Below are 26,085 nucleotides of genomic sequence, written 5' to 3'. Positions count from 1 at the left end.
TGTTGACTGTCGCTTCGCCCTGGGAACTACCTCTACCGACTATTAGATGTCGCTTGTTTATGGTCTCTAGACCTATGCTCTGGAACAGTTTACCGATGAATAATTGGCAGGAACTGACTGTGCCCTTTTAAGAAACAACTGAAGACTTTTTTCTCTTCAGTGGCTTTTGATTCCTGACTTGAGAGCTTGCTTCGCCTCCTCTGTTTCACTGTGTCCAGGAGTGACTTATTGGGGACCTCCAAGATCTGCTGGATTTATTGTGTACATATCTGAGTGTTTGCTGTGGTTCTTTGTTTCCTTACTCCTTTACTGTTCACTCCAGCATTCTTTTCTTATTTTATAATATTTTAATGTTGTAATCCGCCTAGATTTTGCTTGAGCGGTCTATCAAATTTTAATAAACTTGGGTATTAGTGCTTCTTATAGCCATCCTACCAATCAAACTGAGCTTCGCAACTCCTGCTCTGCTCCTCACACCCTGAATCAGGAAACAGCCCCCCCCCCCCCCCCGCATTCAATACAAGATCAGTTCTCCTTTTTATTTATTTAACAAAGTCCATATGGCCTATGCTAAAGTACACAACTCAAACCAAAAACAATTAACCATGAAATCACTTCTCCTCACCCTCCCACTCGCCTTTTAATTTAATTTTCGCATTTATGATCCACTTAACCATCAAAGTTCAAAGAGGAGAACAATCACACTTTACATGCAGGTTCTATCTTTGTCCCTAGAGGGCTCATAATCTCAGATTTTGTACCTGAGGCTATGGAGGGTTAAGTGATTTGCCCAAGGTCATAAGGAGTGACAGTGGGAATTGAACCCAGTACACTGGGATCAAAGCCCACTGCACTTACCATTATGCCACTCCTCACTCAACCAAAAGCTAGTTTGTCCCATCTGTGAGCAACCCAACGCCAATGCTCCTTCCAAATTCCCCCGTACACATTGAGAAGACAGCTTCCTCTTCCAACCCAGAGTTAAGGAAGATGGGAGGATGGAGTAAAGTTGGAGAGAGGACACGGTATTATGTTAGTCTAGTAGAGAATGTCTTCAAAGCTGAGCATCAGGAACTGAAGAAGGGCAGGTGGCAAGGGAAGTTTAGGCAGGACCAAGTGAAGCCGCCCTTCCAGATAATTCCTAATAGCACATCGGGTGAGGTGTTGCAGGGACCGAGGCTTCTGGGACAAGCAGAAGAGAGACTGGTAAAAATCCAAGTGTTTCTGCAAAAAGGGAAGACAAGAGAAGAAAAGGATGATGGGTGAGAAAAGAAAAGTTAAAAAGAGAATAAGATGTAGATAAGAACACTGAGGCCCATTGAGTCTGTCCTAGTTCATTCTCACTGCAGTTAACCTCTGGATCCCTCCTGGCTTCTTTGCAACCAGGGATAATCTGTACTTATCCTAGGTTTTCTTGAATTATGTTACTGTTTTTGTCTTCAACACAAGCTCTGTATGGCCATCCCATGGACCCATCACTCCTTCAGTGAAGAAATATTTTCATTCTGCCCCTCGGACTCTTAGGTCATGTTCATTAGCCATCACCCTGAGAAAGAGGTTTCCTTTTGCACTAATACTTTTAGGGTATGTGAATGTCTATCACTCTACTGACTCTCTTCCTTTTAAAGTGCAATTATTTAGGTCCTTATGTATCATTTTGTTGGCAGACCCTGTACCATTGGAATAGCACTTCCCTGGACTTCATCTACACTAGTCTATATGGAAAATACAGGGAGACTCCATGGAGACAGAAGTGATGTGTCCACAATACAGATTCCATGCAGACAGCTGTGATGAGCATGTAATACCATTGCGGTCCGATTCTGATTGCTACTCACCTGAACAATTTCTGGGGAAACAGCATCTACCCAGCTGTCACTGACACGAACACGATCATACGAGTTGATTAAGGCTTCGATTGTCCGGGGTGATGAGCTGCAGTACTTCAGCACCTGGGAGGAGAAGATCAGAGCAGGTGACACTTCCATCATGTGACCTGAGCTTCGACTTAAGCATGAAGATGTTAACCTAATCGTTGATCTAGCAGCGACAGTCATTTCTTTGTATATCTAAGTGTCTCCTTGGGTTGTGGGGAAAGATACAGTCACTTCTAGCGCCTCCTTGTGGCTGATCTGTACACCAGAATACTCTTGCTGTACTCTCCACTGCTGTGGCCTGAAACCATCCTCAACAATGATCTGAGAGAATTCTTGTCTTTTTTTTATTAACGCAACATAAATGATCAATCCCATACTGAGTATTGTCTGAATATGTCCCAATGTGTGTCTGTTGTATGTGTGTTTATTTTTATTAGCTCAATATGAATGATGACTTGTACTGAGTATTGTCTGAATACATTCCAGAGTGTGTCTATTGTATGTGTGTGGCACAGTGGCGTAGCCACAGGTGGGCCTGGGTGGGCAGGGGCCCACCCACTTAGGGCTCAGGCCCATCCAACAGTAGCACATGGTAATGAAAATGCTGCTCTCCACAATACTGACACCTTCTCATGCTCACTTTTCAGCGCATGCCTGCTGCAGACTACCAAGGTGGAGACTGGAGAGAAGCATTTTCCCACCAGCTGAGATATTTTTTTGATGTGGGAGTGGGGGAGAGAACATTTGGTGCCCACCCACTTCTTGCCTAGGCCCACCCAAAATCTGCTGTCTGGCTACGCCCCTGGTGTGGCAACATTGACATAATGGGTACTTTCAATTACCCCAATATTGACTGGTTACATGCAACATCAGGAGTGCTAGGGAGGTAAAATTGCTAGGCATAATAAATGACCGCTTCTTGGAGCCACTGGTATTGGGTCTCCTGGATACAGTGATCATAACATGATCAAACCTGACTGAATAACTGGAGTGTAGTCGCTAGGGAAATCTACAGTAGCAGCTTTCAATTTTTGAAAGGGTAGGACTTTAAATCAAAAATGGACATTGTTGAAAAATCTAAATACGGGTAATAATTTTGCTCCTAAAATTGAGCAAAGAGATGCTACGATAGAGTTTCTTAATATTAAACAACTTGAGCCTCAACTACCCTGGGACAACCCCATACGGTCCTTCTCATCAGCTCGATGACAAACCAAAAAAAACCCAACTCCTTTTTCTAGGAGAAAAAAACAGTACAAAAAAACAGCTACCAATGTTAAACTCTAAAATCTAGCACTAATTTTACTCAATTTTAATCGAAAAATTGATGCCAAACAGTATACATCACTGAAGAACTTATCAACATGCTTTTTGTCTTCAATACTTAACCGGAAAAAAAACCCAGACCTTCCCAATGGCAGAGCAGAAGTCCACTTATTAATAAAGGTGGAAAGAAGAGCAACATCAGCCATCATGGTTAAAGGGAGAAGTGAAAGAGACTATTAGAACCAAAAGAACATCTTTCAGATCCAAATGAAAAAATCTAGAAGCAATATGAGCCCTGGAAAGTTAGATGCAAAGCATTAATAAAGAAAGCCAAAAGAGAATATGAAGAGAAACTTGCCTAAGAGGCAAAAACTCATAGTAACAACTTTTTTCAGGTACATCAGAAGCAGAAAGACTGTGAGGGAATCTATGGGACCCGTTAGATCATGAAGGAGTAAATGGATCACTCAGGGAGGACGGGGCCATAGTAGAGGAGATTGAATGCTTTGCTTCGGTCTTTATGGAAGAAGATTTAAGAGATCTACCTGTGCCAGAGACGGTTTTCAAGGGCGATGATGCGGAAGAACTGAAAGAATTCTAGGTGAAACTGGAAGATGTACTTAGCCAAATCAACAAACTAAAATCACCTGGACCAGATGGTAGACACCCCACAGTACTGAAAGAATTCAAATATGAATGCAGATCTGCTCTTACTTATCTGTAACCTGTCATTAAAATTGTCCATAGTATCTGAAGATTGAAGGGTGGCCAACATAACACCTATTTTTAAAAAGTGATCCAGGGGTGATCCAGTAAATTACAGACCGGTAAGCCTGATGCAGTGCTGGGAAAAATAGTGAAAACTATTATAAAGAATGAAATCACTGAAACACATAGACAAACATGGTTTAACAGGACAGAGTCAGCATGGGTTCAGCCAAGGGAAATCTTGCTTTACCAGTTTGCTTCATTTCTTTGAAGCTGTGAATAAACATGTGGATAAAGGTGAGCCAGTTGATGTAGTGTATCTAGATTTTCAGAAAGCTTTTGACAAAGTGCCTCATGAGAGACTCCTGAGAAAATTAAAAGTCATGGGATAGGAGGCAATGTTCTTCTGTGGATTAGGAATTGGTTATTGGACAGAAAACAAAGGGTAGGGTAAATAGTTATTTCTCTCAATGGAGGAGGGTGAATAGTGGAGTGCCCTAGGGATCTATACTGGGACCAGTGCTATTTAATATACTTATTATTGACCTGGTAATGGGAATGATGAGTGAGATGTTCAAATTTGTTACACTGCATGTCAACTGTGAAAAATTGCAGGAAGACCTTAGAAAGTTGGAAGACTCGGCTTCAAAATGGCAGATGAGATTTAATGTGGACAAATGCAAGATGATGCACATTGGGAAGAAAAATCCAATCATAGTTACTTGATGCTAGGGTCCATTTTGGGAGTCAGGCACCCAAGAAAAAGATCTAGGTGTTGATGTAGATATACGCTGAAATCTTCTGCTCAGCGTGTGACTGTGGCCAAAAAAGCAAACAGGATGCTAGGAATTATTAAGAAAAGAATGATGAATAATACTTAATAATACTCCTAAGATGGCCGCCGTAGGGAGATTCACGGTTTAGCTAACTCCGCGGATCTACTACAAGAATCGACTCTAATTGGCCATAATTCAACCCGCTTTTCATTGTGATCTCATCGAGAAGTTCTCCTTCAGAAGCGACTGATTGTACACTGCTCTCATCCGATTGTCCTGTAAAAGAACTTTGTGAAATCCTTATCGAGCCTTTAACGAGTGCCTTGATCTCAACCACGCTGCTTAGTGGCCCACCCGACGGTTACCTGACTCCACTCCCTCCCGACATAGACAAGATTCTCTAGTGCCCACTTTTTCGCACAATTTTAACTATCGACGTAACTCACTTGATCCGAATGTTATTCAACAGTTGGATCCAGCTTATGGCTATAATAAATTCCCGACCCACCTCAGGCTCCTTTGCTGATTTGTTGGTGCTGAAAGTTGGCGGGAAGTGCCAGTTAATAAGAAACGGAGGGGCAGACGAGACGGGAGAGAGCATGCCGCGTGCGGAGAAGCTGGGAATCGGTTTTCCAGCTTTTGGGCTATAATAAATTCCCGACCTATCTCAGGCTCCTTTGCTGATTTGTCGGTGCTGAAAGTTGACAGGACGTGCCGGTTAACGAGAAATGGAGGGGCAGACGAGAGGGGAGAGAGCAGCCGTGTGCGGGAGAAGCTGGAATTGGCGATTGACAAACGGTACTTCCAGACAATAACCCCAGACAATCAAGAAATGTATTAAGTTATGTCCAATAAAAAAGGTATCATCTTATTTTCTTTTCCATGTTTTATTTTGTTTGATTTCTATTGATAACAATGATGAACTAAAAAAACTCAAAACACAAACCAGGAAACTTGAAAGAGCATGGAGAAAGCTAAAGGATGAGTACTCACTCAACGCTTGGAAACATACATAAAAAATATAAATATGCAATAAGACAATCCAAAAGATCTTATTACAAATCCAAAATAGGTCGTGAACAAGCTCTTAGACACCACTCCAATTATCGCCAACAATTCAGACACGCCATCTGCAGACAGTCTCGCTAAATACTTCTGTGACAAAATAATAAAATTACGCAATACACTTCCTCAGCATGACAATGACATTGAAAATTTCATTAATAATCTGGACTCAAAATCTGGCAAATGCCCAGCTGACCGTAGTTGGTTAAAATTTCCCCCTCTCGCCATCGACTCAGTAACTCTAGCTCTTCTCAGATTCTCCAACAAACACTGCAAATTGGACACCTGCCCCAGCTACCTTCTCAAATTTGCTCCCAAACACTTCTTAGAAGACCTCTCATCGTACTTAAAACTACATGCTCCAACAAGGTTATTTTCCTGAAGAATATGGCAACAATCTACTCACCCCTATACCAAAGGACGCAAAGAAAAAAATGACATCACCAATTATCGCCCAGTTGCATCTATCCCCACTTATAGTTAAACTGATGGAGAGCTTGGTGAGCAAACAGCTCACTGACTATTTGGGACAAATTCTCTTTACTACATGAATCTCAATCTGGTTTCCGCCCTTCCCACAGTACCAAAAACTGTGCTGGTCACTCTACTGGCCAAATTCAAGAGTGAAATAGCCTTAGGTAATAGCATACTCCTTCTCCAATTTGACATGTCAAGTGCATTCAATATGCATAGTATACTTCTTTGATTTCTAGATCATTTTGGAATTGGTGGAAATGTACTTGATTGGTTCAAAGGCTTTCTGACCACCAGGTCATACCAAGTTAAATCTAATACATATATCATCAACATGGAAATCAGACTGCGGAGTTCCTCAGGTTCACCTCTATCACCAATACTCTTCAACATATTAATGATCCCATTGGTCAAGTCCCTATCAAATCAAGGTCTCCAAAAGTTCATCTATGCTGATGATGTTACAGTCTGCATCCCTTTTAGACATGATTTATCAGAAATCTTCAACGATATCAAGAGTGGATTAAACATCATGCACTCATGGGCAAACTCATTTCAATTGAAGCTGAACACCGACAAAACGCATTGCCTTATCCTCTCATCCCAGTACAACAATTACAAACCCACAACCTTATTCACTTCAGATCATTCCGTTCCCATCTCTGATAGTCTCAAAATACTAGGTGTTACTATTGATCGAAATCTTACACTTGAGTCCCAAGTCAATTACACCGTAAAGAAAATGTTTCATTCAATGTGGAAACTCAAGCGTATAAAACCTTTCTTCCCAAGGGATGTTTTTCGTAATTTAATTCAATCAATGGTATTAAGCCACGTTGATTACTGCAATGGAATCTATGTGGGATGTAAAGAACAACTCACAAAGAAATTCCAGATGGCCCAAAACACGGCAGCCAGATTTATATTTGGTAAGACACGATTCCAAAGCACCACACCACTCCGTGAAAAACTGCACTGGCTTCCTATCAGAGAACGTATCTCTTTCAAAATCTGCACCTTAGTCCATAAGATTATCTACGGTGAAGTGCCAGGTTACATGATACCTAATCAATCTCCCAATCAGAAATAGTACCAGTTCATCGCGGTCCTACCTGAATCTCCACTACCCAAATTGCAAAGGACTAAAATCCAAGACAACCCATGCATCCAACTTCTCTTACATAAGCACGCGCCTGTGGAATGCACTGTCACAAGTGGTGAAAACAACTTACGATCACCTAAAATTCAGAAAATTATTAAAGACTCACCTATTCGGAAAGGCATATCTGACTGACCCAACTTAAATGCCTCAACCCTGCAACACTTCATTATTAAGATCGTACTGGACATTAACAAACCCTTTTACCTCAAATCCAACATGATTGAATCTGATCTTCCCTATCCCACTATAACATTTTGTACTTATCCCCTACCAGACTTGGCGAATGCCTTTACGGCATTATGTAAGCCACATTGAGCCTGCAAATATGTGAGAAAATGTGGGATACAAATGTAACAAATAAATAATAATAATAATAAAATACTATAATGCCTCTGTATCACTCCATGATAAGTCTACGCCTTGAGTATTGCGTTCAGTTCTGGTTACCGTATCTCAAAAAAGATATAGCGAAATTAGAAAAGGTTCAAAGAAGAGCGACCAAATGATAAAGGGGATGGAACTCCTCTCGTATACGGAAAGGCTAAAGAGGCTAGGGCTCTTCAGCTTGGAAAAGAGACGGATGGGGGGGGGGGGGGGGGGGATGTGATTGAGGTCTGTAAAATCCTGAGTGGTATAGAACAGGTAAACATATATAAATATTTTCCTCTTTCAAAAAGTATAAAGATTAGGGGACACTCAAGGAAGTTAAATGGTAATACTTTTAAAATGAATAGGAGGAAATATTTAAAGAATTATTGAGTTTACTGATGTGTTTGTACGGTGAAAGAACCATGTAATCTTGCTGATTAGGAGATTTGCTAAACAGATACTTTTGTTCTGTTTTCACAGAAGAAAATCCTGGAGAAGGACCGCGATTGACTGACAAGTACATATGAAAATGGAGTGGATATAGCACCGTTCACGGAAGAGAGTGTGTATGAACAACTTCAAAATCTAAAGGTGGACAAAGCCATGGGACCGGACGGGATCCACCCCAGGATATTGAAGGAGCTCAGAGAGATTCTGGTGGGTCCTATTAAAGATTTGTTTAATAAATCCTTAGAGACGGGAGAGGTTCCTTCGGAATGGAGAATGGCGGATGTGGTCCCTCTTCACAAAAGTAGTGATAGGGAAGAAGCTGGAAACTACAGGCCGGTAAGCCTCACTTCGGTTATTGGAAAAGTAATGGAAGCGATGCTGAGGGAAAGGATAGTGAATTTCCTGGAAACCAATAAGTTGCAAGATCCGAGACAACATGGTTTTACCAAACGGAAATCGTGCCAAACGAATCTCATTGAATTCTTTGGGTGACCGGACAATTGAATCAAGGACGTGCTATGGACGTAATCTACTTAGATTTCAGCAAAGCTTTTGACATGGTTCCCCACAGGAGGCTCTTGAATAAACTAGACGGGCTGAAGATAGGACCCAAAGTGGTGAACCGGATTAGGAACTGGTTGACGTACAGACGCCAGAGGGTGGTGATTGATGGAATTCGCTCGGATGAGGGAAAGGTGAGTACTGGAGTGCCTCAGGGATTGGTGCTGGGGCCAGTTCTGTTCAATATATTTGTGAGTGACATTGCTGAAGGGTTAGAAGGTAAAGTTTGCCTTTTTGCAGATGATACTAAGATTTGTAACAGAGTGGACATCTGGGAGGGCGTGGAAAACATGAAAAAGGATCTGAGGAAGCTAGAAGAATGGTCTAAGGTTTGGCAATTAAAATTCAATGTGAAGAAATGCAAAGTGATTCACTTAGGGAGTAGAAATCCACGGGAGATGTATGTGTTACGCGGTGAGAGTCTGATATGTACGGACGGGGAGAGGGATCTTGGGGTGATAGTATCTGAGGATCTGAAGGCGACGAAACAGTGTGACAAGGCAGTGGCCGCAGCTAGAAGGTTGATAGGCTATATAGAGAGAGGTGTGACCAGCAGAAGAAAGGGGGTGTTGATGCCCCTGTATAAGTCGTTGGTGAGGCCCCACCTGGAGTATTGTGTTCAGTTTTGGAGGCCGTATCTTGTTAAGGATGTAAAAAGAATAGAAGCGGTGCAAAGAAAAGCTACGAGAATGGTATGGGATTTGGGTTACAAGACGTATGAGGAGAGACTTGCTGACCTGAACATGTATACTCTGGAGGAAAGGAGAAACAGGGGTGATATGATACAGACGTTCAAATATTTGAAAGGCATAAATCCGCAAACGAACCTTTTCCAGAGATGGGAAGGTGGTAGAACGAGAGGACATGAAATGAGATTGAAGGGGGGCAGACTCAGGAAGTATTTTTTCACGGAGAGTGTGGTAGGTAATTGGAATGCCCTCCCATGGGAGGTGGTAGAGATGAAAATTGTAACAGAATTCAAAAATGCGTGGGATAAACATAAAGGAATCCTGTTCAGAAGGAAGGGCTCCTCAGAAGCTTAGCCGAGATTGGGTGACAGAGCCAGTGGGGGGAGGCGGGGCTAGTGGTTGGGCAGACTTATACGGTCTGTGCCCTGACAATGGCAGATACAAATCAAGGTAAGGTACACACAAAAAGTAGCACATATGAGTTTATCTTGTTGGGCAGACTGGATGGACCGTGCAGGTCTTTTTCTACCATCATCTACTATGTTACTCTGTTACTTAATGAATAGTTAAACCCTGGAACTCATTGCCGGAGGATATGGTAACAGCGGGTTATGTATCTGGGTTAAAAAAGGTTTGGACAAGTTCCTGGAGGAAAAGTCCACTGCTTGCCCCAGGATTGGTAGCATGAAATGTTGCTACCATTGGGTTTCTGGCAGGTACTTTTGACCTGGATTGGCCGCTGTTGGATACTGGGTTAGATGGACCATTGGTCTGACCCAGTATGGCTATTTTTACGTTTCTGTATTCCTGGAGCTCCCTTCCTGTTTCAAAGTGCTGAGGCTCCTCCCCCTTCACCCCCTCCATTACCCTACGTGTTCTAGGCTGAAGTATAAGACCATGTATGCTTCCACCTTTACCTACGTCAGCACTCACTTGTGGAATACCCTGCCAAAATCAGTGAGAACGGTTCCGGATTACCTGGCTTTTAGTAGAGGAGTGTGGTAGCCGTGTTAGTCCACTCTTAAGGTTATCAATAGAAATCAAACAAAATAAAACATGGAAAAGAAAATAAGATGATACCTTTTTTTATTGGACATAACTTAATACATTTCTTGATTAGCTTTCGAAGGTTGCCCTTCTTCTGGCTTTTAGAAAATTGCTTAAGACCTTTTTCTTTGAGCAAGCCTACCCCAAAGATCCTTTTTGCCCTCGTTAATCTCAGGAAGCCACCAGTATGGACTGACACTGCTATCCTGGACTGACCCATCTATTTTTCTCTAACTTACTGTCCTGCTTACCCCTTTCCGTTTATTGTACCCTGTCTGTTTGTTATTCAATTGTTGTAAGCCACATTGAGCCTGCCAGAGGTGGGAAATTGTGGGATATAAGCACAGTAAAATAAAATAAGAAGGGCTGGCCAAGCCCCCCTTTCCCACTCCCGTAGGCCACACTCAGGCTTACCTTTTCGAGTCCTAGTGGTCTAGTGGGGTCTTAAAGGCAGGGGAGATGTCCACTTGTTCCTGCCCACTTCAGCTCCTTTAACAAAATGGCTGCCTCGAGCTCTAGCGGCAGTCTTGCACAAGAAATCCAATATATTAGCATTTCTCTTTCAAAAGGAGACTATGATAAAATAAGGAAAATGCTCACCCCCCCCCCCCCCCCCCGGGGAGGAGCCCAGGGAGCAGCTGAGAAGGTCAAAAATGTACATCAGGTATAGATGTTGTTCAAAAATGCCAACCTGGAATTCCAGACAGATATATTCCATATATTAAAAAACGTGAAAGGAAGGCCAAACAACAGCCAGCATGGTTTAAAAGTGAGATGAAAGAGGCAATTAGAGCTAAAAGAAAATCCTTCAGAAAATGGAAGAAGGATCTGACTGAAGATAATGGGAAACAACATAATTATTGCCAATTAAAATACAAAGGTCTGATAAGGATTTTGAAAAGAAGCTTGATTTGGAGGTAAAAACATATAATAACATTTTTTTAGGTAGATGTGAAGCAAAAAGGCAGTAACAGAATTAGTTGGAACTTTTGATGACAGAGGGGTAAAAGAGGCAATCAGGGAAGACAAGACCATAATGGAGAGACAAAATGAATTAATTGTTTTGGTCTTCACCGAGGAAGGTATAGGGGAGATACCCATGCCCGAAATTAAGTTAGAGGAACGGAGCCAAATCTCTGTAAACTTGAAGGATGTAATGGGACAATTTGACAAATAAGAGTAGCAAATCACCTGGACCAGATGGTATACATCCCGGAGTACTGATAGAACTAAAACAAATGAGCTTGTAGAACTTTATTAGTAAGTTTATCTTTAAAATCAAGGATTGTACTGGAAGATTGGAAGGTGGCCAATGTATCACCAATTTTTACTCTTTTGGGATCTTGTCTTGGACTTGGACTTGCATTGGCCACTGTTGGAAGTAGGATACTGGCCTTGATGGACCTTCGGTCTGTCCCAGTTTGGCGACACATATTGTCATGTAGTGATGCAGTGTGGTATCTGATACTCATTCCATGCTATAACCTGTTTAATGCCACATGTCCTGTACTATACCCTTTTCCATATTCCATGCTTTAGTGGAACATATACTAACTAGGCCTTACCTTGGTTAAAGCCCCAGGCCAGATGCGCACGGAGCCATGGTTCAGAAGTGCCCGAACAATGACCTCTGGCTGATGGTCCGGCTTATAGGCCACCACTTGTAGTACATTCTGCATGGCTGTGTTCCCGCTGTAGTTCATAATGTTCACATTGGCCCCATGAGCCAAAAGCAGCTCCACCACTTTAGGATTGGCGTTCTTGCAGGCCAGGTGCAGTGGTCGCTGCTGATCCCGGTCCAAGGTGTGGATGTTGGCACCATTCTCGATAAGCTGTTTGCAGACGCTGTAATAATGGTCGATATCTTCTGGGTGGTGGGACTGGTTGCAGGCAGCGTTGAGAGGAGTGTGACCTTCATCATTCTGCTTCTCCAAGGAGGCCCCGTAGTCCAGGAAGAGGTTCACGTGCTCCTCCAGACCCTGCCTTGCAGCTATATGAAGGGGCGTATCGTCCTCTTCCTCCGTCTCAACGTTTACATGAGCACCATACTGTAACAAGAGCTTGGCACATCTACAGAGACAAATCAAAGGGAAAGTATGTTAATTATCTTGAAGTCCCACCTCAGCTTCTCTTCATCTGCCCTTTTCTTGTTCCATCATATCTCCTCACACTGCCCAATGTCTCCCAGTGGCTAAGAAAGCAAATAGAAGGATAGGTATTATTAGGAAAGGATTGGAAAACAAAAATGAGGATGTTATAATGCCTTTGTATCGCTCCATGGTGCGACCGCACCTCGAATATTGTGTTCAATTCTGGTCGCCGCATCTCAAAAAAGATATAGTGGAATTAGAAAAGGTGCAGAGAAGGGTGACGAAAATGATAGAGGGGATGGGACGACTTCCCTATGAGGAAAGGCTGAAGCGGCTAGGGCTCTTCAGCTTGGAGAAAAGGCGGCTGAGGGGAGATATGATAGAGGTCTATAAAATAATGAGTGGAGTGATATGGGTAGACGTGAATCATTTGTTTGCTCTTTTCAAATATACTAGGATTAGGGGGCATGCAATGAAACAGGATTCTGGGCTTGATGGACATTCAGTCTGTCCCAGTATGGCAACACTTTTGTACTTATGGAGAGGTAAAGAGAAAGACTCCAGAGGATGGAGAGAGAGAGAGAGAGAGAGACAGAGAGAGAGAGAGACACTGCTGGGGATGGTGAAGGGGTTTGAAAGAGAAACAAGAGAGGCTACTGGGGATGATGAGAGAGAGACAGAGACAGAGACACAGAGAGAGAGAGTGCTGGGGATCATGAGAGGGAGAGAAAAAGACTGCTGGGGATAATGATATGGATTGTGAGGTAGAGGTGGAGAGAGAGACTGCAGGGGATAGATAGATAGATAGATAGATAGATAGATAGATAGATAGATAGATAGATAGATAGATAGATAGATAGATAGAGAGAGAGAGACAGAGAGACAGAGAGAGAGAGAGAGAGAGAGAGAGAGAGACACTGCTGGGGATGGTGAAGGGGTTTGAAAGAGAAACAAGAGAGGCTACTGGGGATGATGAGAGAGAGAGAGAGACAGAGACACACAGAGAGAGAGTGCTGGGGATCATGAGAGGGAGAGAAAAAGACTGCTGGGGATAATGATATGGATTGTGAGGTAGAGGTGGAGAGAGAGACTGCAGGGGATAGATAGATAGATAGATAGATAGATAGATAGATAGATAGATAGATAGAGAGACAGAGAGAGAGAGAGAGAGAGAGAGAGAGACACTGCTGGGGATGGTGAAGGGGTTTGAAAGGGAAACAAGAGAGGCTACTGGGGATGATGAGAGAGAGAGAGAGAGACAGAGACAGAGACACAGAGAGAGAGAGTGCTGGGGATCATGAGAGGGAGAGAAAAAGACTAATGGGGATAATGATATGGATTGTGAGGTAGAGGTGGAGAGAGAGACTGCAAGGGATAGATAGATAGATAGAGAGAGAGAGAGAGAGAGAGAGAGAGAGTGTGCTACTGATGATGAGGGGTTTGAGAGAAAGAGTATTAAGGCATGTAAAGAATAGATTCCACCTAAAAATACATGTGTAGCATGAAACCACAAATAATCCGGTAAACCGAGAATTTTAGCTGACAACTGGCTTGAAAATGACCCCTTTATTCATAGTGTATAACACTGGGATCAGGTGGCTTAGATATAACGGGGTCTCACGGTGACGGACCCTTTCCTCAGAGTATATGAGGTACAGTAGGAGTGGACGTGAACAGAGAGGCTGTTCCTTGGGGTTTTAGCTGGCAGGAGGTCGCTTGCATTTCTCGTACACTCAAGGTCAGAGTGCAATAAAAGCTCCTAAGTACACGGCCAATGAGGCAGGTTGATCAAAATGTTCCCCCAATGTGTTTTCAACTGCGAGGAATAGTAACAGCCAGTAAAGATTGGAGAATACGGCAGAGAATGTATGATTGGAGACTTTGTCTATCCTCAGGATGGTGCCCCAGTGGGCCAGTGGCATAGCTTGGGTGACTTACAGATAGCTTGGGTAGGCCCTTCCAACCCCCCTCCCCCCCACTTAGCTCAGCATTTACTCTGTCCTTCCCAATCCACCCCCCCCCCCCACCCACAAAGTCTAGCATCTTCCCCCTCTCTGAATCTCTCCACCCCTCCCAGGTGTGCCTCAGCTGCGTCCCGCTGGCTGCAGTGATTCATCTTTTCAGCCTGTGCTAGCCCTCGCGGGCTTCCTTTTGCCGCGTCCTGCCCTCGCTGATGCCCCTTCCTGTTCCCTCACCGGCGGGATGCAGCAAAGCGAAGCCTGTGGGGACCAGCTCAGGCAGCGAAGATAAATTGCTGTGATGCCTCTGAGATAGACCAGGGAGGCACAGCAGGATTTAGAGAGGGGTAGATGCTGGACCGCTGGAGGAGGAGTGGAAGAGAGGAGATGAGTGGATCTGTGCCCACCCAGGCCCACCCGCAGCTACACCACTGCAGTGCGCTAAAACAATGCAGTTACTGCCCTAATAAGGAACAGAGAAGGGGAGAGAGAGAGGCGTGTAAATTAAGGGATTCGTAAGCACATAGCACAAGAGGGTTTTCATGTGGAAACAGCAGTCCAGTCTGCTGTGTCTTAGTTTTCATAGTAATTGGAACTAGAAGACTATCAGTGCGATTTTTAAACTGTGCAGTCAGCATTTAAGTGTTTAAACAAATACCCAAATATTAAATGCCGGATAATACCTAGTTCTCAATCCTCTTGTCTAGAAAATGACTGATAACATTCTGATAATTTTTATGTTTGGGAAGCTGCCAGGTGCCCTTGGCCTGGATTGGCCGCTGTCGTGGACAAGATGCTGGGCTCGATGGACCCTTGATCTTTTCCCAGTGTGGCATTACTTATGTACTTAATTTAGGACAACTTTCCTATGTTATCCAGATCACGTCACTGAATATTAGTTCCCCCCCCCCCCCCGGTATCCACATAGCGCTAGGGTATCTGTAATTTATTCCCGCCGGGTAATTCTGCTGAAAATCACTGACTAGCCCCCTCCACCAGCATTCATCTGAGTAGTGGAGGTTAAACTATCGGCCCCTATGTGTTCCTGCTATTACCAGAGCACAGGCTTCATTGAAGGGGCCACAAAAATTGGTAAATTCTCTCTTCTGGAAGGGCAGCTGCCAACAACACTAAAAAGAGCTCTGGTGTGCCCCCTACTGGAAAAGAGCTGCCTTGACCAGAACAAACTCGATAACTAGTGACCAATCCCTAACTGGGCCACCGAGGGGGGGCGGGGGGGGGGGCAAAATTCCCCGGTGCCAGGATCAGGCCGCCGACGCTGCAGTCCCCAGTCTTACCTGCCTACCTCCTCGGCTCTGGGCCCCCTGCATTCAAAGCGGCAGTCGCAGATTGCCTCTCTTCTGGCCTTCCCTCCCTGTGTCCCGCCCTCGCGGAAACCGGAAGTTACATCAGACGAGAGCGGGACACAGGGAGGGAAGACCAGAAGAGACGCGATCTGCGACTGCCGCTTTGAATTAAGGGGGCCCGGAGCCGTGGAGGCAGGCAGGTGAGACCGCGGACTACAGTGGCGGGGGGGAGCGGCAGGCGGAGCGATGAGGGCGGCAGGGGGGTGGAGGCGGAGCAGCAGGAGGGGCGGAGGCGGGGCAGCCTTGCCCCGGGCCCAGCCTAGTCTCTCTGTGGCCCTGATCTCTAACATTCCTTTCCTGGTTAAATTTATAGATCAGTCTGCCCTCAACTCAACAACTGGCCAATTGGAAGTAATGGGCTTGACCTATGTGAATCTGGCTTTAGATCTGGGAATGGAACAGAGACAGTTCTTGTGTTTAGAGCTTTTACTTCAAATTGGTGGGGGTGGAACGGTTGGATACCAAAAAGTTATTTTCATTTAAGAGAATTAACATAATTTGTATTGAAATTGTAATTGGCCATCAGCTCTAGAGTTAGCATTATATTTTGAGGATAAGGTTCATCAGAGTAGAACCCAACTGCCTGATAACACTAGTTGTTTTCCTGAGGATATACCAGCCGACAGATTATTAGTGAAATTTGACGATATCACATATCTGTCTCAATAACAGATTATGGACTTTTCCTCCAGGAAATTGTCCAAACTTTTTAAAAACCCAGATACGCTAACCGCTGTTACCACATCCTCCGGCAAAGAGTTCCAGAGCTTAACTATTCACTGTATGAAAAATTTGTTTTAAAAGTATTTCCATGTAACTTCATTGAGTATCACTCTCTGTCCCCTCATCAAAAGAAATTGTACAATGTGATACACACCAGCAGCCTTCTCAGGCGTAGCCCCCACGCTCTGGAATTTACTCCCAGAGGAGCAACGTATAATTGAAGCCTACCTCAACTTCAGGAAGCAGGTAAAAGCCTGGCTCTTCTCCTAAGCTTTAATACATAGGATGACCAACTATACACTCATTCTGCACCTGGACTAGCTTGCTACACACACTGTAACTTAGACCACTTCCTTATATCTTGATTAACTGTACAAAGAACTTGCCATGAGTATAACTAACCATCAAATTATCCCAATTGACTCTGTACTATCCTTCTTGTCCCCATCTATATATATGCACTTGGTATCTCAACAAGATAGAAAAATATAAACATTATATCTATGTTATTTGAATGTTCTAATGCTTATTAGGTGTTTCATTGTTATTATTCTGACTTGTATTACATCACTTGACCCTACTTGTCCCTCCAACTACCGCCCCATCTCCCTCCTACCCTTCCTCTCCAAGATACTTGAACACGCCGTTCACAGCAGTTGCCTTGATTTTCTCTCCTCTCATGCCATCCTCGATCCGCTTCAATCCGGCTTTCGCCCCCTACACTCGACAGAAACGGCACTATCTAAAGTCTGCAATGACCTGTTCCTTGCCAAATCCAAAGGTCACTACTCCATCCTCATCCTCCTCGACCTACCCACCGCTTTTGACACTGTCAATCACAACTTACTTCTTGACACACTGTCCTCTTTTGGGTTCCAGGGCTCTGTCCTCTCCTGGTTCTCCTCTTATCTCTCCCACTGTACCTTCAGAGTACATTCTCATGGTTCTTCCTTCACCCCCATCCCGCTCTCTGTTGGAGTTCCTCAGGGATCTGTCCTTGGACCCCTCCTTTTTTCAATCTACACCTCTTCCCTGGGCTCCCTAATCTCCTCTCATGGTTTCCAATATCATCTTTATGCTGATGACACCCAGCTTTATCTCTCCACACCAGACATCACTGCAGAAACCCAGGCCAAAGTATCGGCCTGCTTATCCGACATTGCTGCCTGGATGTCCAACCGCCACTTGAAACTGAACATGGCCAAGACCAAGCTTATTGTCTTCCCTCCCAAACCCACTTCTCCTCTCCCTCCACTCCCTATCTCAGTTGATAACACCCTCATCGTTCCTATCTCATCTGCCCGCAACCTCGGAGTCATCTTCGACTCCTCCCTCTCCTTCTCTGCGCATATCCAGCAGATTGCCAAGACCTGTCGCTTCTTCCTCTATAACATTAGCAAAATTTGCCCTTTCCTCTCTGAACACACCACCCGAACTCTCATCCACTCTCTCATTACCTCTCGCCTTGACTACTGCAACCTACTCCTCACTGGCCTCCCACTTTGCCATCTATCCCCCCTTCAATCTGTTCAGAACTCTGCTGCACGTCTTATATTCCGCCAGAACCGATATACTCATATCACCCCTCTCCTCAAGTCACTTCACTGGCTTCCAATCAGGTACCGCATACAGTTACTACTACTACTACTAACTAGCATTTCTAAAGCGCTACTAGGGTTACGCAGCGCTGTACAATTTAGACATAGAAGGACGGTCCCTGCTCAAAGAGCTCACAATCTAAAAGACAAGAGAACAATCTAAAGACAAGTGAACAATCTAGAGGACGAGTGAACAGTTAATCTGATAGAGTGGATAGATAGGGGCATTCTGTCTATCTAGAGCGGTTAGGCGCCGAAGGCAGCATAGAAGAGGTGAGTTTTAAGCAGAGATTTGAAGATGGGTAGGGAGGGGGCATGGCGTATGGGTAAAGGAAGATTGTTCCAGGCATAGGGTGAAGCAAGGCAGAATGAGCGGAGCCTGGAGTTGGCAGTGGTGGAGAAGGGTACTGAGAGAAGGGCTTTGTCCTGTGAGCGGAGGTTACGGGCGGGAACATAGGGGGGAGATGAGGGTGGAGAGGTAGTGAGGAGCCGCAGACTGAGTGCACTTGTAGGTAAGGAGGAGGAGCTTGAATTGTATGCGATATCTGATTGGAAGCCAATGAAGTGATTTGAGGAGAGGGGTGATATGAGTATATCGGTTTTGGCGGAATATAAGACGTGCAGCAGCGTACTGAACTGATTGAAGGGGGAATAGATGGCTGAGTGGGAGGCCGGTGAGGAGTAAGTTGCAGTAATCAAGGCGAGAGGTAATGAGAGCGTGGACGAGAGTTCTGGTGGTGTGCTCAGAGAGGAAAGGGCGAATTTTGCTGATGTTGAAGAGGAAGAAGCGACAGTTCAAGCTTCTCCTATTAACCTACAAATGCACTCGATCTCCAGCCCCTCCTTACCTCTCTACCATCATCTCCCCTTACGTCCCTACCCGTAACCTCCGCTCTCAAGACAAATCCCTCCTTTCAGTACCCTTCTCCACCACCGCCAACTCCAGGCTCCGCCCTTTCTGCCTCGCCTCACCCCATGCTTGGAATAAACTCCCTGAGCCCATTCGCCAGGCCCCCTCCCTGCCCATCTTCAAAGCCTTGCTCAAAGCCCACCTCTTCAATGTCGCCTTTGGCACCTAACCACTATACCTCTATTCAAGAAATCTAGACTGCCCCAACTTGACATTTCGTCCTTTAGATTGTAAGCTCTTTTGAGCAGGGACTGTTCTTTTGTTAAACTGTACAGCGCTGCGTAACCCTAGTAGTGCTCTAGAAATGTTAAGTAGTAGTAGTAGATATTTTATTAGTATTATATTATATCTATGTTATTTGAATGTTCTAATGCTTATTAGGTGTTTCATTGTTATTATTCTGACATTGTATTATATCTATGTTATTTGTATATTCTTCCATGTTCTGTATTATGCTACTACTGTTTGTATTGCACTGACATCACATTTGCAAGTTTACCTCATTTATTTTATTTATGTTTATATTTGGTCGTTTTACTATTGTTACGATGTTAACAAAATTGTAAGTTTTATGTTAAACTTGACCTGCTGTACACCGCTTTGGGTGGATCTGTTTATAAAGGCAATTTAAAAAAATTCCAATACATAGTAGATGATGATGACGGCAGAAAAAGACCTGCATGGTCCATCCAGTCTGCCCAACAAGATAAACTCATATGTGCTACTTCTTGTGTATACCTTACCTTGATTTGTACCTGTCCTTTTCAGGGCACAGACCACAGAAGTCTTGCCCAGCACTAGCCCCGCCTCCCAAAAACCAGCCCTGCCTCCCCTCCCCCACCTTCCTGTATCCTCTACCTGTCGCTCCCACATGAGACTTACTGGATGGAGTTGGTGGTTTTGCAACAATGAAGGGGGCAGTAGCCGTCTTCAGACACCGCATTAGGGTTTGCTCCGTGGGACAGGAGCAATTGGACACTCTCAGTGCAGCTGTTCTCACAGGCTTCATGCAAGGGGGTCTGTCCGCCAGGAGAAAAATCCACATCTGCCCCCCTAAGAAGCAGGTGTCGGAGGCAGTCTGTGTAGCCACGGCTAGCAGTGATGTGAAGAGGTGTCGTCAGTTCCTGCTCATATGTTAGAGACCAAAGTCCTGGGAAAATACAGAGAGGAGAGAAATAAGGACCAACCCTGGGGCCAATACCCAACCTTTATGCCATATATCCCAATCATCCCAATAACTCAGGGATCAGAAAAAAAGCCCCATTCAATCCTTAATGGTTAGCGACTTTTCTCCTCACCTAATAACCAGCGACCTGCCCTCAGTTCCTTATTCCCCAGTGGTCAGTGATTTGGCACCTCCCCATTTAAATCAGGGGTCAGGGACCAGTCCAATCTGCCAATCCCAATGGTCAATGACATTTCCCTTCCCTTTATAACTCAGGGATGAGAGACCAATTCCAGTCCTTTATACCCCAATGGTCTGTGATCTGCCCCCTCCCTTTATTCCCCAATGATAAGAGATTAGCCCCGATTTCTTGTAATGTAGCAGTTAATGACCCACCCCAGCATTTCTACTACAGGTCTCTGCCACCTACCCTAATCGTTTATCCTGTAGGGTCAGTATCCTGCCCTCCTCCCTCTTATCCTAGGGGTGAGGACCCCTTGTCTTCCCCTACACTCCATTTTCCTCGTTTCTTCTCTCTTACTCTCTGCCTATTCCTGACTTTTCTTTCACTCTGTGCTACTTCAGTCGCAACCCCTCCCTCTCCCAAACCCTCTTGTACTCAGCCGTCTGATGTTGAAGCGGTAATTTTTCCACTCCTCCAGATCGCTGGTGTCAAATACGGTGTTAGGGTGCAGGGAACTGTGGGGGTCTCTGGTGATACGGGTCACTGTGTTCATGTCCCCTTGCAGCAGAGCCTGCCAAAACTCCAGCGCTGGCCCCTCTGCCTTCCTGGTCATTATAGCTCCTGTGTACATGACTGTGATGAACCCAGAGCTCCTGAGCCAGTGACTGCTCCCATAGGGCTATGTCTCTTCTCTCAACAGCTCCTGGCTCCTATCTGTGCCTGTTCAGAGGTTCACTTCAAAATTAATGTCCAGTCTATTTCTGGGAGATCATGTGCTTGCAGTGTCTGGTTGGCAGGCTGTGCAGAAACTTTCTACAGATACTTAGCAAGAGGAGTCTTGTATGCTGTTACCTGATGGGGCTGGAGAATGCATGAGCACGTGAGAATCTAGGAGTGCATTTAAGTGTGGATACATACAGGAACATGCACATCCCATGGTACGAATGCCTATGTTAAGGGATGTTAATGAATGCATGTGAAAGGGCTGGGATTTAAGGGGTTTATATGCACACAGGTAAAAGGTTCAGGGTTCCAAGAAGAGCAGAATGCAGCAGTTACAACAAGACATGTCTAACAGGGTCAAAGGTGTGTGTGGAGTCAGGGCTGGAGTTTGGGAGGTGCAGGGTTACAGGTGTGTGTGTGTAGTCAGGGCTAGAGTTTGGGAGGTGTAGGGTTACAGGTGTGTGTGTGTGTGTAGTCAGGGCTAAACTGTGGGAGGTGTAGGGTTACAGGTATGTGTGTGTGTGTAGTCAGGGCTAGAGTGTGGGAGGTGCAGGGTTTTTTTTTTTTTTTTGTTACATTTGTACCCCGCACTTTCCCACTCATGGCAGGCTCAATGCGGCGGGCAATGGAGGGTTAAGTGACTTGCCCAGAGTCACAAGGAGCTGCCTGTGCCGGGAATCGAACTCAGTTCCTCTCTTCCCCAGGACCAAAGTCCACCACCCTAACCACTAGGCCACTCCTCCACTCTGTTAAAGGTTACAGGTGTGTGTGTCTGTGTGTAGTCTGGGCTAGAGTGTAGGAGGTGCAGGGTTACAGGTGTGTGTGTGTGTAGTCAGGGCTAGAGTGTGGATGGAGCAGGGCTACAGGTGTGTGTGTGTGTGTGTAGTCAGGGTTAGAGTGTGGATGGAGCAGGGCTACAGGTGTGTGTGTGGGAGGTGCAGGGTTACAGGTGTGTGTGTGGTCAGGGCTAGAGTGTTGGAGGTGTAGGGTTACAGGTGTGTGTGTGTAATCAGGGCTAGAGTTTGGGAGGTGTAGGGTTACAGGTGTGTGTGTGTAGTCAGGGCTAGAGTGTGGGAGGTGCAGGGTTACAGGTGTGTGTGTGTGTGTAGTCAGGGCTAGAGTGTGGGAGGTGCAGGGTTACAGGTGTGTGTGTGTGTGTGTAGTCAGGGCTAGAGTTTGGGAGGTGTAGGGTTACAGGTGTGTGTGTGTGTGTGTGTAGTCAGGGCCAGAGTGTGGGAGGTGCAGGGTTACAGGTGTGTGTGTAGTCAGGGCTAGAGTGTGGGAGGAGCAGGGTTACAGGTGTGTGTGTGTGTAGTCAGGGCTAGAGTGTGGATGGAGCAGGGCTACAGGTGTGTGTGTGTGTGTAGTCAGGGTTAGAGTGTGGATGGAGCAGGGCTACAGGTGTGTGTGTGGGAGGTGCAGGGTTACAGGTGTGTGTGTGGTCAGGGCTAGAGTGTTGGAGGTGTAGGGTTACAGGTGTGTGTGTGTAATCAGGGCTAGAGTGTGGGAGGTGCAGGGTTACAGGTGTGTGTGTGTGTGTGTAGTCAGGGCTAGAGTGTGGGAGGTGCAGGGTTACAGGTGTGTGTGTAGTCAGGGCTAGAGTGTGGGAGGAGCAGGGTTACAGGTGTGTGTGTGTGTGTGTGTGTGTGTGTGTAGTCAGGGATAGAGTGTGGATGGAGCAGGGCTACAGGTGTGTGTGTGTAGTCAGGGCTAGACTGTGGGAGGTGCAGGGTTACAGGTGTGTGTGTGGTCAGGGCTAGAGTGTGGGAGGTGTAGGGTTACAGGTGTGTGTGTGTAATCAGGGCTAGAGTTTGGGAGGTGTAGGGTTACAGGTGTGTGTGTGTGTAGTCAGGGCTAGAGTGTGGGAGGTGCAGGGTTACAGGTGTGTGTGTGTGTGTAGTCAGGGCTAGAGTTTGGGAGGTGTAGGGTTACAGGTGTGTGTGTGTGTGTGTGTGTGTAGTCAGGGCTAGAGTGTGGGAGGTGCAGGGTTACAGGTGTGTGTGTAGTCAGGGCTAGAGTGTGGGAGGAGCAGGGTTACAGGTGTGTGTGTGTGTGTGTGTGTGTGTAGTCAGGGCTAGAGTGTGGGAGGTGCAGGGTTACAGGTGTGTGTGTGTGTGTAGTCAGGGATAGAGTGTGCATGGTGCAGGGTTATAGGTGTGTGTGTGTGTAGTCAGGGCTAGAGTGTGGATGGAGCAGGGTTACAGGTGTGTGTGTAGTCAGGGCTAGAGTGTGGATGGAGCAGGGTTACAGGTGTGTGTGTGTGTGTAGTCAGGGATAGAGTGTGCATGGTGCAGGGTTATAGGTGTGTGTGTGTGTAGTCAGGGCTAGAGTGTGGATGGAGCAGGGTTATAGGTGTGTGTGTAGTCAGGGCTAGAGTGTGGATGGAGCAGGGTTACAGGTGTGTGTGTAGTCAGAGCTAGAGTGTGGGAGGAGCAGGGTTACAGGTGTGTGTGTGTGTATTCAGGGCTAGAGTGTGGGAGGTACAGGGTTACAGGTGTGTGTGTGTGTAGTCAGGGATAGAGTGTGCATGGTGCAGGGTTATAGGTGTGTGTGTGTGTAGTCAGGGCTAGAGTGTGGATGGAGCAGGGTTACAGGTGTGTGTGTAGTCAGGGCTAGACTGTGGGAGGTGCAGGGTTACAGGTGTGTGTGTGTGTGTAGTTAAGGATAGGGTGTGGATGGAGCAGGGTTACAGGTGTGTGTGTGTAGTTAGGGATAGAGTGTGGATGGTGCAGGGTTACAGGTGTGTGTGTGTAGTTAGGGATAGGGTGTGGATGGTGCAGGGTTACAAGTGTGTGTGTTTGTAGTCAGGGCTAGAGTTTGGGAGGTGTAGGGTTACAGGTGTGTGTGTGTGTAGTCAGGGCTAGACTGTGGGAGGTGCAGGGTTACAGGTGTGTGTGTGTAGTTAGGGATAGGGTGTGGATGGAGCAGGGTTACAGGTGTGTGTGTGTAGTTAGGGATAGAGTGTGGATGGTGCAGGGTTACAGGTGTGTGTGTGTAGTTAGGGATAGGGTGTGGATGGAGCAGGGTTACAGGTGTGTGTGTGTAGTCAGGGCTAGAGTGTGTATGGAGCAGGGTTACAGGTGTGTGTGTAGTCAGGGCTAGAGTTTGGGAGGTTAAGGGTTACAGGTGTGTGTGTGTGTAGTCAGGGCTAGACTGTGGGAGGTGCAGGGTTACAGGTGTGTGTGTGTAGTCAGGGCTAGAGTGTGTATGGAGCAGGGTTACAGGTATGTGTGTAGTCAGGGCTAGAGTGTGGGAGGTGCAGGGTTACAGGTGTGTGTGTGTGTGTGTATGTAGTCAGGGCTAGAGTTTGGGAGGTGTAGGGTTACAGGTGTGTGTTTGTGTGTAGTCAGGGCTAGAGTTTGGGAGGTGTAGGGTTACAGGTGTGTGTTTGTGTAGTCAGGGCTAGAGTGTGGGAGGTGCAGGGTTACAGGTGTGTGTGTGTATAGTCAGTGCTAGAGTGTGGGAGGTGCAGGGTTACAGGTGTGTGTGTGTAGTTAGGGATAGAGTGTGTATGGAGCAGGGTTACAGGTGTGTGTGTGTAGTTAGGAATAGAGTGTGGATGGAGCAGGGTTACAGGTGTGTGTGTGTAGTCAGGGCTAGAGTTTGGGAGGTGTAGGGTTACAGGTGTGTGTGTGTAGTCAGGGCTAGAGTGTGGGAGGTGTAGGGTTACAGGTGTGTGTGTGTAGTCAGGGCTAGAGTGTGTATGGAGCAGGGTTACAGGTGTGTGTGTGTAGTTAGGGATAGAGTGTGTATGGAGCAGGGTTACAGGTGTGTGTGTGTGTAGTTAGGGATAGAGTGTGGATGGAGCAGGGTTACAGGTGTGTGTGTATAGTCAGGGCTAGAATGTGGGAGGTGTAGGGTTACAGGTGTGTGTGTGTGTAGTCAGGGCTAGAGTGTGGGAGGTGTAAGGTTACAGGTGTGTGTGTGTAGTCAGGGCTAGAGTTTGGGAGGTGTAGGGTTACAGGTGTGTGTGTGTAGTCAGGGATAGAGTGTGGATGGAGCAGGGTTACAGGTGTGTGTGTGTGTGTAGTTAGGGCTAGAGTGTGGATGGTGCAGGGTTACAGGTTTGTTTGTGTGTAGTCAGGGTTAGAGTGTGGATGGAGCAGGGCTACAGGTGTGTGTGTGGGAGGTGCAGGGTTACAGGTGTGTGTGTGGTCAGGGCTAGAGTGTTGGAGGTGTAGGGTTACAGGTGTGTGTGTGTAATCAGGGCTAGAGTTTGGGAGGTGTAGGGTTACAGGTGTGTGTGTGTAGTCAGGGCTAGAGTGTGGGAGGTACAGGGTTACAGGTGTGTGTGTGTGTAGTCAGGGATAGAGTGTGCATGGTGCAGGGTTATAGGTGTGTGTGTGTGTAGTCAGGGCTAGAGTGTGGATGGAGCAGGGTTACAGGTGTGTGTGTAGTCAGGGCTAGACTGTGGGAGGTGCAGGGTTACAGGTGTGTGTGTGTAGTTAGGGATAGGGTGTGGATGGAGCAGGGTTACAGGTGTGTGTGTGTAGTTAGGGATAGAGTGTGGATGGTGCAGGGTTACAGGTGTGTGTGTGTAGTTAGGGATAGGGTGTGGATGGTGCAGGGTTACAAGTGTGTGTGTTTGTAGTCAGGGCTAGAGTTTGGGAGGTGTAGGGTTACAGGTGTGTGTGTGTGTAGTCAGGGCTAGACTGTGGGAGGTGCAGGGTTACAGGTGTGTGTGTGTAGTTAGGGATAGGGTGTGGATGGAGCAGGGTTACAGGTGTGTGTGTGTAGTTAGGGATAGAGTGTGGATGGTGCAGGGTTACAGGTGTGTGTGTGTAGTCAGGGCTAGAGTGTGTATGGAGCAGGGTTACAGGTGTGTGTGTAGTCAGGGCTAGAGTTTGGGAGGTTAAGGGTTACAGGTGTGTGTGTGTGTAGTCAGGGCTAGACTGTGGGAGGTGCAGGGTTACAGGTGTGTGT

At 46.0% G+C, this 26,085-nt stretch overlaps 1 protein-coding gene across 2 annotated transcripts in view; it reads right to left on the bottom strand.

Annotated features, from left to right (window-relative positions):
* Positions 1–792: 792 nt before the first annotated feature.
* The window catches only part of LOC115461889 (ankyrin repeat and SOCS box protein 10-like), a 41,089-nt gene continuing 15,796 nt past the window's right edge, over positions 793–26,085 (bottom strand). Inside the window, exons 1-5 of one of the 2 annotated variants that reach the window (XM_030191953.1) lie at positions 20,875–21,140; positions 19,973–20,240; positions 12,010–12,514; positions 1,839–1,952; positions 793–1,224 (exon numbers count right to left, since the gene is read on the bottom strand). In XM_030191953.1, the coding sequence (XP_030047813.1) occupies positions 1,039–1,224; positions 1,839–1,952; positions 12,010–12,514; positions 19,973–20,240; positions 20,875–21,070 (1,269 nt within the window). In that variant the 5' untranslated portion in view covers positions 21,071–21,140 and the 3' untranslated portion in view covers positions 793–1,038. Of the gene's footprint in view, positions 1,225–1,838; positions 1,953–12,009; positions 12,515–19,972; positions 20,241–20,874; positions 21,141–26,085 lie in introns of those variants that run through there. The other variant, XM_030191949.1, reaches the window with a different exon arrangement.

Source organism: Microcaecilia unicolor, chromosome 1 (assembly GCF_901765095.1).
Source record: "Microcaecilia unicolor chromosome 1, aMicUni1.1, whole genome shotgun sequence".
NCBI classification, from domain to species: domain Eukaryota; kingdom Metazoa; phylum Chordata; class Amphibia; order Gymnophiona; family Siphonopidae; genus Microcaecilia; species Microcaecilia unicolor.
This window is presented reverse-complemented; position numbering and strand designations above follow the sequence as displayed.